We start from the raw sequence: 10,113 nt of genomic DNA, 5'->3' as shown, positions 1-10,113 counted from the left end.
TCACAAGCCAACCCAAGTCACTGATGGACTAATGAACCAATAGATTGATCTGGAGTCCATTGAATGAAGCTTCTTCCTATGATTTAGCCAAATAGTCAAACAGGAGCCCCTTTACATGACTTCAATCCCAAATTGCTCTAATAAGCGCCCAACAATAAAAGACAGTGAAATTGGCTGGAAGAAAAGGAGACAGATGTGATGGTTTGAAGTAAGGATAGAATGGGAAAAGGATGGCATTTAGAATGTAAGATTCTTGAAAGCAAGAACTGTGTCATTTAATCTCTGTATCCCAAATGCCTAACAGAATTCCTTGCACATAGTATGCCCTTTATAAATGTTTGTTCAACTGAACCGATGTAGCTTGGCATGGGGCAAGCAGGAAAAGATGGAAACCAATCAATGTCTAGTAATTGATAGAATCTAGCCCACCCACAGGCCCAAGTTGCCTGAGCTCCCAGGCTTAGATGGCACCACAGAGGTGCCATTTACTCACTTGTCCAGTCCACACTGGTGTCTGCTTGCAACTGGCACATGGAGGGGCCCAGGCCGGGGCTACTGCGCTGTACTGTCAAGGCTTCTAACAGAACCATGACGATCACACCTTCAATTTGTCTGCGGCACAAATACAGTCAAAGCCTGAGTCCGTGGACTCCTGACATACAGTTATAAAGGCATTTTCCCACACACACAAGTGGCATAACTCCCTTGGCATCATGGCACATAAGTAGGCCCTCACTTTCTAGGACCAACAAGGCCCTGAGTCATGGCTGTTCTTTCTCTCAGTTAGCCTTCTAAGCTACCTCTGTTTTAGGGTCCCTCTGGTAGGGAGCATGGGGGGAATGATCAAAGAATCAGGATCAGGAGAGGGATAGTGGGCAGAGGTGAGGCACTTGGGAAGGGTATCGCCATGGCTACAGAGGATTAGAAGAGGTCAGGAATTCTTGATAGGCAGGGAAGATATAATATAAGGAGACAACATTTAGGGAGGATGTAGGGTTGGCTATGCAGGATTTGTTAGAAGGAAGGAAGATAGGAATGGGACATTTGGGTGGTTGTGGAACTGCCGGGGAAATTGGAAGGCAATAGGGGAGACCAAATAGGGTTGACAGAGAGAAAGACAAGAATGAAGCACCTGGGAAGTTGTGTAATGGTCACACGGGGTAGTAGATGGACAGGAGGCTATAAGGAGAATCATACAGGCTTGGCAGAAAACAGACTATATGGATGACTGAGCATGAGCAGAGGCAGGTTTGGAATACTAGGGAAGGATGTATCTACAGGGGGTTAGCAGAAGACCAGGACAGTACTTACCCTATGACAAAGATCAAACCCGTGGAAGTAGCTTCTCCCACTGGATAGGAACATTCAACAGCTAACTCAAAGGAAATTGGGCAAATGGAAAAACCAAAGAATCCAAACAGAGAGCAGACCACAGCTACCCACACCTTCTGGTCCTGGATCTGAGACACCTGGAACAAAAAAAGCAGAGTTACTGGGAACACTGCCCTATCCCCAATCTTCTCCCTACAGCCACACAAGGTCTGTGGCTGTAATGAAAAGCTGAGCCAAGATGGGCAAAATTCCTTTTCAACAGGGGATATTTCAAGATTTAGCAACAGAAAAACACCAGATTCACAGAAAGATTCTTTCTACCACAGACTAGCTTCTGAGCCTGGTTACAGACTGACCTCTAACCCCAACCTGATCCTCAAATCCATATATAGACACATGTGCCTTTGGATACAGGAGCCTCAGATCAGTGGAGAAAGTTTTATAATGTTGCTGGACGTTGCCAATGCTTGCTGAATACTGTCAGATGCTAAATACCTTTCAGTCCAATTGACCAAATTTTATGGCTTCCCTAAAAGTGGACTGTTGTGCCCATATTCCTAAGTGCTGCTTCCCTTAGCAGTTAAGCTTGGACTCTATTACTACTACTATTACATTAAATAGCTTAGGCTATTTTATAGCCATTTATATTTGAGAATGAAGCTCTTGTTTTCTCTAGCTCTGAAGCACCTATCAGATCTGCTCCCCATTCCCACTGACATGGTGGTGGGGAAATGAGGATAGAGATCCACTTCCCAGGTCAAAAAAAGAGGGAAAGATAACCAAAAATGCTTAAAGCAATACTTTTTATATGCCTATTGTGGATTAACCAATTAAGAAAAGGTTAAACAAAGTGTGCTCCATGAGTATAAAGGAATATTACTGTCATAAAGTCCTAAAGTCTCATGATGGAAAATGCTATCTACATCCAGAGAAAAATTATGGAGGCTGAATGTAGATCAATGCATGTTATTTTCATTTTGCTTTTTCTTTTCTTGTGGTTTTTCCCTTTTGTTCTGATTCTTCTTCCACAATATGACTAATGTGGAAATGTGTTTAATATGATTGTCCATATCTAACCTATATCAGAACGCCTGCTGTCTTGGTGAGGAGGAAAGGGGAGGGAGAAAAGAAAAAAATTAGGAATCAAAATCTTATAAAAGTAAATGTTTTCCAGGCTTTTCTGAAATCAGCCTGCTTGTAATTTCTTACAAAATAATAGTATCCCATTACATTTATATATCATAATTTATCCAGCCATTCCCCGATTCATCGATTTTTTTTTTTAATGAAGGAAAGAATCACTGAAAAACTTCAGATCTCCAACCAAGACAACAACCAATTAAGACTTCAGACAACTGAAAGAAAGCAGGATTTCCACTTTTCATAGAGAAATGGCTTAATTTTCTGGCACAGTGATGGTAAATCACCAGGTTTCACAGGCATACAACAATGATGACAGTACAATGGCTCTAGACCTTAGTCTGATAAGCAGTCTAGTACCTCTTTTCCCCCAAAATTTCTTTCAGTCTCCCAAACATAAGCTGGCTCTAGCAAAGTGTAAACCAATCTCATCATCTATGTGTCCATCCCTGGAGAATATACTATCAAGTTAAGTGAATTCATCCACAGCATTCAGAATTTTTCTATGTGCTGTAACTGGTGATTGCATATATTAATGGCATGGGGATGATTGGTAGAAAATCTTTTTTTTCCCTTTTGGTTGTCAGACCAAAATTAGCACAAGTAGAAGAGAAATGATCCACATGTTATTGCATCTCAGCCTCAGAAGCTGCATTAAGTGCATGATCATCTATGAACAAAAGTCCTGCACCAACTTTCCTTCCACTTTATTCTTGACTTGTAGCCTTTTCAAGTCAAATAGTTTCTCTTCAGTGTGGCAGCTGACCTTAATGTCATTTTTGTCCTCATTAAAGGCATCTGACTATAATGCAGAAAACATCATGCTAAAAAGCATGGGGGAAAGGAAATAGCCCTGCTTTACTCCACTAGTGACCGGAAAAGAGTGAAAGCTTAATCCTTAACCCAGAATCCACACAGGCATGCCATCATGAAACTAGTATTCAAACTGATCATTTCTCCAGGTAACCAAATTTTGCTATGATCTCCCACAAGTCCTCAAATTCCTTGTTCAAGCATTAAGGTTCCCTCACAATCTCCCTTCCAGTTTTTCATCAAATTTACTGCAAACTTGCTAATCATTGAGCAACTGAGAAATTTCTTACTTGATTTGACAATTTCATTCTTGAAAAATGCAAAGGGGGCATCTAGGTGGTGCAGTGGTTAGAGCACTGAGTTCAAATCTGGCCTCAGACACTTAACACTTCCTAGCTGTGTGACCCTGGGCAAGTCACTTAACCCCAAGTGCCTCAGCAAAAAAAAAAAAAAAAGAGGGAGGGAGGAGAGAGAGAGAGAGAGAGAGAGAGAGAGAGAGAGAGAGAGAGAGAGAGAGAGAGAGAGAGAGAGAGAGAGAGAGAGAGAGAGAGGGAGAGACGGAGAGACAGAGAGACAGAGAGAGAGAGAGACAGAGAGAGAGAAGAAAAGAAAAAAGAAATGTTATGAAGGCTTTGAAAATACTAAGTATTTAAGAAATGGTGATGGTTCTACACATATTTCAGCACAGCATTTGTCAAAGTGCTTCACTTGTGAACAAGATAGAAAAGTTCAGGATACATGTTGGTACAATTAGATGGCTCAGAGCTGTATCAATGATGAGGTCATAGATGTAGTGAATAATGTCAATCAGGAGGCAGGACAATAGTGCCCCCAGAGCTCTATCCTTGGCTCTGTGCTGATCAATATTTTTATCCATGAAGGAATATATGCTGTCCTAAACAAACTGCTGGATAGCACAAGGCTACCTCGTATATCTAATAAGACAAATGAAAGAACTGGGATCCAAAATGATTTCAATGGGATTCTTATAATGAAAGACAATAAATTGAGTACTATATAGTATCTGTAGTAAAATAGGCATGCTATTTCACTACTGCAAAGCTGTATGGAATTATACAATAAGAATTATTCAAATGTATTCCCTTTGACCCAATGGAATCACTCCTGGGACTATAGAGAAAGGATATCTCAGATAAAGAAAAAAGAACTATGGATATAAAAATATTCCTAGCAGCACTATTTGTAATATCTCTCCTAAACTCCCCAAAGCTATAAACAATAAGTATTGTAGATTATTGTGCCATAGAAAATAACAAATGTCAAGAATTCAAAGAAACATGAGAACATTGCTATAAAAAGATGCATATAATTCATATGAAGTAATTAACTTACACGAAGGGACGAAATAAACTGACTAGAAATAGGTAATTAAGCATGGTAATAACCACAACAAATCCACAGGAAAAACAGGCAAAAAAAAAAAAAGATTTTTTTAAGGATTTCAAAAATGGGAGAGTTGATTTGGTTTTTACTGTGCTAAAGTAAATATATGTTTCTTGGAGTTTGGGATAAAGAATCAGCAAATAACAGAAAAGGATAGACGTATATACAATTAATCTCTCCTTGGTTTTATTTTGCTCTTTTAAAAATCTTTTGTTAGACTTACAAAAATTAATATTAAGAACTATCTTTACAGGTATTTGGAAAAAATTCTATTAAAAATCTTTTGTTGCTATTGATATGTCTAAATGCTTGCACTTCTCAAGAGATGCTTCAATAACATTTTATTAAATAGTTTTTAAAAAATCTTGAGGCTAAAATGTGGACCTAATTTAATAAGATGAAATTAATAGATAAGTGAAGAGTTATTTTAAAAAGTGGCATAAATAAGATAATGAGGGAAGCATGGTTAGATGATAATTCAAAAATTAAAGAACCAGGGGCTTAATGAACTGGATCCTTAATATGTCCAAAGTATGCCACAGTAGCCCATGTCTATTAATAGAGAGTCAAAGCAAGCTCTATTAATAGAAGCATGATATCCTGAGTGAAAGGGAGAGATAGTCAAAAAATTAACCCACAAACATGTATTAAACATTGTGCTGGATGCCGATGCTAGGGAGACAAAGAGAAATGAAACAATCCTTCCTCTCAAGAAACTTATATCCCATCTATGCTATCTAACCCTCTGCCAAACTCTTGCCCCCAGCCAGCCAATCTTTGGACCGTTGTCTAATTCTCAGCAAAATATTTTGGTAAGGAGACTGATAACGTGGGATACATCCAGAGGATAGCAAGGGGGCTTGATTGTTTACCATAGGAATATCAGTTAAAAGAAATGGAGCCTGTAGTTTAGCCTGAAGACAACATTTCATAGCAACATAATAATTTTTCAAACATTTATAGTCCTATATACATTGAAGAGGAAAGTAGTAGGGGACAAGTACGCCTTAAGCCGATATCCTCTTAATATAATAATGAATGACCTTTCAGAAGTATGTAAATCAAAGGTCACAGGAAAACCTGCATCCTCACAATTCCCTTCAAAAATAAAAACAAAAACTCTAAAATGAAACAAGATGGTTAGAGATTCACACAAGAATATTAAAACTAAGCAAAGGAACAATGAAAAAATCTAAATTTAAAGGATTTTTCTGTTATATTTACAGTACATATTGTGGAGTTATTGAAAAAAAAAACAGGAGAAAGGCAAGTGGAAATTGCAGAAATAGCATAAAACAGGGGCAGCCAGGTGGCACGTGGTCCTACATTTATAAGGATCTGAGTTCAAATGTGGCTTCAGACACTTAACTGGCTGTGTAATTCTAAGCAAATTAATCAAGCCCTGTTACTTACCAAAAGAAACCCACAAAATTCCAGTATAAAACATAATATTGAATAAAGTTAATGGGCCAGACTCAGGAACACTTATTTACCAGAGTTCAAATCCAGCTTCTGACACGTATTAGCTGTGTGACCCTAAATAAGTCATTTAACCCTGTTTCCTTATCTGTAAAAGGAGCTAGAGAAGGACCACTCCAGTATCCCTGCCAAGAAAACTCCAAAAAAATTGGAAATAATTGAAGGGACTGAACAACAGTCCTGAAAAATACAATCAAGCAACTAATGATAATTTGATTTCTTAAATCCTTATTATGTACTCAACACTGGTAAGCACTGACTGAAAGGATGATAGCCGCCCTTAGGGAATTGAAGGAAGTGCTAAACCCAGCAAATAAAAACCCAGACAGACATTAAAAGAAGCGAATGTAGTGCCCCCCCAAAAAATAAGTCTCAAGAAGAGATTACAAAATTCAGTTAAATGGAAAATAGCACAGATAATCTGGGCATTAAAAATAAAGTTAATATGGTAGAAGACATAGTGACACAGAAAAAGCTAGAAAGACAAACAAATTCAGAAAACAAGTTTCCTACTTGAAAAAAGATTGGAAAGTGATCTGAAGGCCCTGGAAAGATATAAAAGGGGAAAAAAGGTTCTAGAAACTTGCACAAGTATGTTTCCCAAAACTATTTTCCCCCTAAAGCAATACTATGCACTAAAGCAAATCTATGGCATTCCAACAGAGAAATTCAAAATTCAACCAGCCTAGTCTGGTTATCATCAGACTTCAAAACAACAAAGAAAAAGTCCTTGAAGTTGCCAGAAGAAAGACATCACTTGTGGTCTCAATAGGGTTTTCCTCCAGGAAACAGAAATGTCCAAAACAGTTGGAGCCAAGTATCTAGAAAAGTTACAGAACTAAGTCTTATTCCCAGAATCAGTTTTCCAGCACATCTAAGCATTGTAGTTGAAAACCACAAGGTCAAAGAACTCATGTGGGGAAAAAAAAAGTCATACTTCAAAGTCAGCCTTTGGAACTGACCTTGGAGTATAATCCAAGGGGTTAATACTGTACTCCTCTAGTTCGGCAAGATTCTTTCTCATACAGACTCTGGATATTGTTACTGTATCTTAAGGGAGACAGTTATAGTTTAATCTGGAAAGATTAGACAATCTTGGCTGGAGACAGACTGTGGGAGGGACAAAAAAAAAGGACTAAGAGAATTTCTTTCCTGAGAGAATGAATGAATTAACTTTCATCTTTGAGAAAGTTTAAGAGAGAACTGAGTTTAATTCTTAACCTGTGGAGAAGATATAATGTGCATAAGATAATAAAATTAGGCAAGAATTGCAGTGGAAAGAAAATTTGAGAAATTATGCAGTATTTTCAATAGTTCTAAGCCACCTCCTGACACATAAACCCTTTCTTTTTAATACCTATATTTTTCAGGACTGCCACATGGCAACAAATCATGGAGCACCACAATCTCCAAAAAATCAAAATTGTTGATAACTCAAAAGACAGTAAAGGGATGCTTGGATGCAGAATCCCAGAATTTCTGAGTTGGAAGGGACCTCAGTGGCCACAAAATCCAATCTTTATCTGAAGATAAATGTTTGTTGAGTAGATTGATCGAAAAAGAAAAAGAATTCACTTTTTTATAAATCCAAAGTGAGCAGCAAAGTAGATGAGCATTGGACTTTAGTCAGGAAGAGCCACTTTCAACTCGTATTTCAGACTCTAGCTTGAGTAACCCTGGACAAGCCACTTAAAATAAATATATATATAAAATATTTTATATTTATAATATGCTTTTATATTTTGTAAACATATAAAACATATATATGTAAACATATCTGTGCCTCACTTTCCTTATCTATAAAATGATAATAATAATAATAATGTCTTTCTCCCAGGATTGTTATAAGTACTAAATGTGATGAGAATTGTAAAGGGTTTAGCACAGTGCTTGGTACACAGTAAGTATAATTCCTGTCATATGTTGGTTATTATTATTGTTAATATCTGTAAAATGAGAATAATAGTAGCAACTCCTTTCCAGCACTATTGTGAGGATTAAATGAGATAATATTTGCAAAGCATTCTCAAACTTTAAGGAATTATGTAAATGTTAGTTATTAATATTACAATTATCATTATTAAATTTGGAGCCTACTGTTCACATATTTCTTTTTTTTTTTTTGGCAATTTGGGTTAAGTGACTTGCCCAGGGTCACACAGCTAGGAAGTGTTAAGTGTCTGAGACCAGATTTGAACTTGGGTCCTCCTGACTTCAGGGCTGGCCCTCTATCCACTGCACTACCTGGCTGCCCCTGTTCACATATTTCTTAACTTTCTATTATAGGCCCTTTTGACAGTCTGGTGAAGTCCAGGAATCTCCTCAGAATAATGTTTTTAAATGCATAACATAACATGTTTAACAGTTATTGGATTACTTGCTGTCTAGGAAAGGAAGTGGGACAAGGGAGGGAGAAAAATTTGGAACACAAGGTTTTACAAGGGTAAATATTGAAAACTATCTTTGCATGTATTTTGAAAATAAAAAGCTATTATTAAAAATGTAGAAGATTCCAAAGGAAACTAATTATACCAAATTAGAGATACTACTTAATAGTATTTTTCCTATTATAAATTATATAATTTTAAAACTATATTTTATAGAGTTTATTTATAATTATAAAATTATAAAAAATAATTTTCAACATTCATTTTTCTAAGATTTTGAGTGAGGTCTTAGTTTAAGAATATCTAACTGATAAGTACCAGTCCAAATTAGATGAATTAGCAAAATAGGCTATCCACTTAAGTACACATCACCATCTGGGAAATAGGTAGTCTTTTTTCCTTTTTTTTTTTGCCCATGTAGAAAGCTGAGCCAATCTCTTTGTATGACTCTGGACCTCAAGTTGAAAACCCTCCCTACTCACATTCTCTAAGACTTCACACAGTCAGCATGGTAACATCTATGATTATTCTTTCAACTCACAAAGTAGATTTAATACAATACTAATCATAATACCAATGTATTGCTTTATAGAAACAGATAAAATGATAGCAAAATTTATGTGAAAAAACAAAGTTACAGGAATATAAAAGCAAAGCATGAAAAAATTGTAGAAGGGGGAAGTGCTCAAGCAGATTTCAAAACAGACTCGAGTAAAAATAAAGAAAACTATCAGACAATGAATACTAAAAAGAGAAAAACCAATCAATGGAGCTAAATAGAAAATCTAGAAGCAGAACAAAATATATTAAAAAAAAGTTCAATGTTGGATAAATCCAACATTATAAAACACTGAGGAAAGGAATTAGAACTGATAGCAACTTTTGGAATAATTAAATATTAATATGACAAAAAATATAGAATTGAATTCCCTCTATGCCTTTTCAGCTTCCTTTTGGGTATTTCTCTTCCCCCATTAGATTTTAAGCTCCTTGACGGCAGAAACAAGGCTTTACGAGGGTAAATGTTGAAAATTATCTTTGAAAAATATCAAATAGTTGAAAACTATTCTTTTTTCATATTTATATTCCCAGTGCTTAGTACAGTGTCATATTATGTATCATTGTATAATACAGCATAATATAATACAGTTTAAGTGTTTATTGACTGATCTGCCCTCCAACAATAAATTCCAAATGGATCAATTATTTAAATTTTTTCAAAGTTTAAGAGTTATGAGAAACTAAAAGAAACTAAAAGAAATTAATGGTATATTGAACCCAGTTCAAAGTAAAAGAAAAAGGTTTACTGAACAAATGGAAGGATTTTATTTTGGAAACAAAATTTATTGTTGATGTTTAGTTAGTTTAATTCTCTGTGACTCTATTGGGGTTTTCTTGGCAAAGAGACTCGAGCGGTTGGCCATTTCCTTCTCTAGTTCATTTTACAGATGAGGAAACTGAGGCAAGCAGGATTAAGTGACTTGCCGTTCTCCAGCTAAGTGCCTAAGGCTGGATTTGAATTCAGGAGGATGAATCTTCCTGAATCTCAAGCCCAACA

At 36.4% G+C, this 10,113-nt stretch overlaps 1 protein-coding gene across 2 annotated transcripts in view; it reads right to left on the bottom strand.

Annotated features, from left to right (window-relative positions):
• Positions 1-10,113, bottom strand: part of SLC49A3 (solute carrier family 49 member 3) — a 52,743-nt gene that overhangs the window by 3,558 nt on the left and 39,072 nt on the right. For both annotated transcript variants that reach the window (XM_074274908.1, XM_074274910.1), the window contains 2 exons: positions 1,312-1,469; positions 494-612 (listed from right to left, as the gene is read on the bottom strand). In XM_074274908.1, the coding sequence (XP_074131009.1) occupies positions 494-612; positions 1,312-1,469 (277 nt within the window). The remainder of the gene's footprint in view (positions 1-493; positions 613-1,311; positions 1,470-10,113) is intronic.

The sequence above is a fragment of the Sminthopsis crassicaudata genome, chromosome 6 (genome assembly GCF_048593235.1).
Source record: "Sminthopsis crassicaudata isolate SCR6 chromosome 6, ASM4859323v1, whole genome shotgun sequence".
NCBI classification, from domain to species: Eukaryota; Metazoa; Chordata; class Mammalia; order Dasyuromorphia; family Dasyuridae; genus Sminthopsis; species Sminthopsis crassicaudata.
Note: the sequence above shows the minus strand (reverse complement) of the source record. Positions and strands in the feature narration are given on the sequence as shown.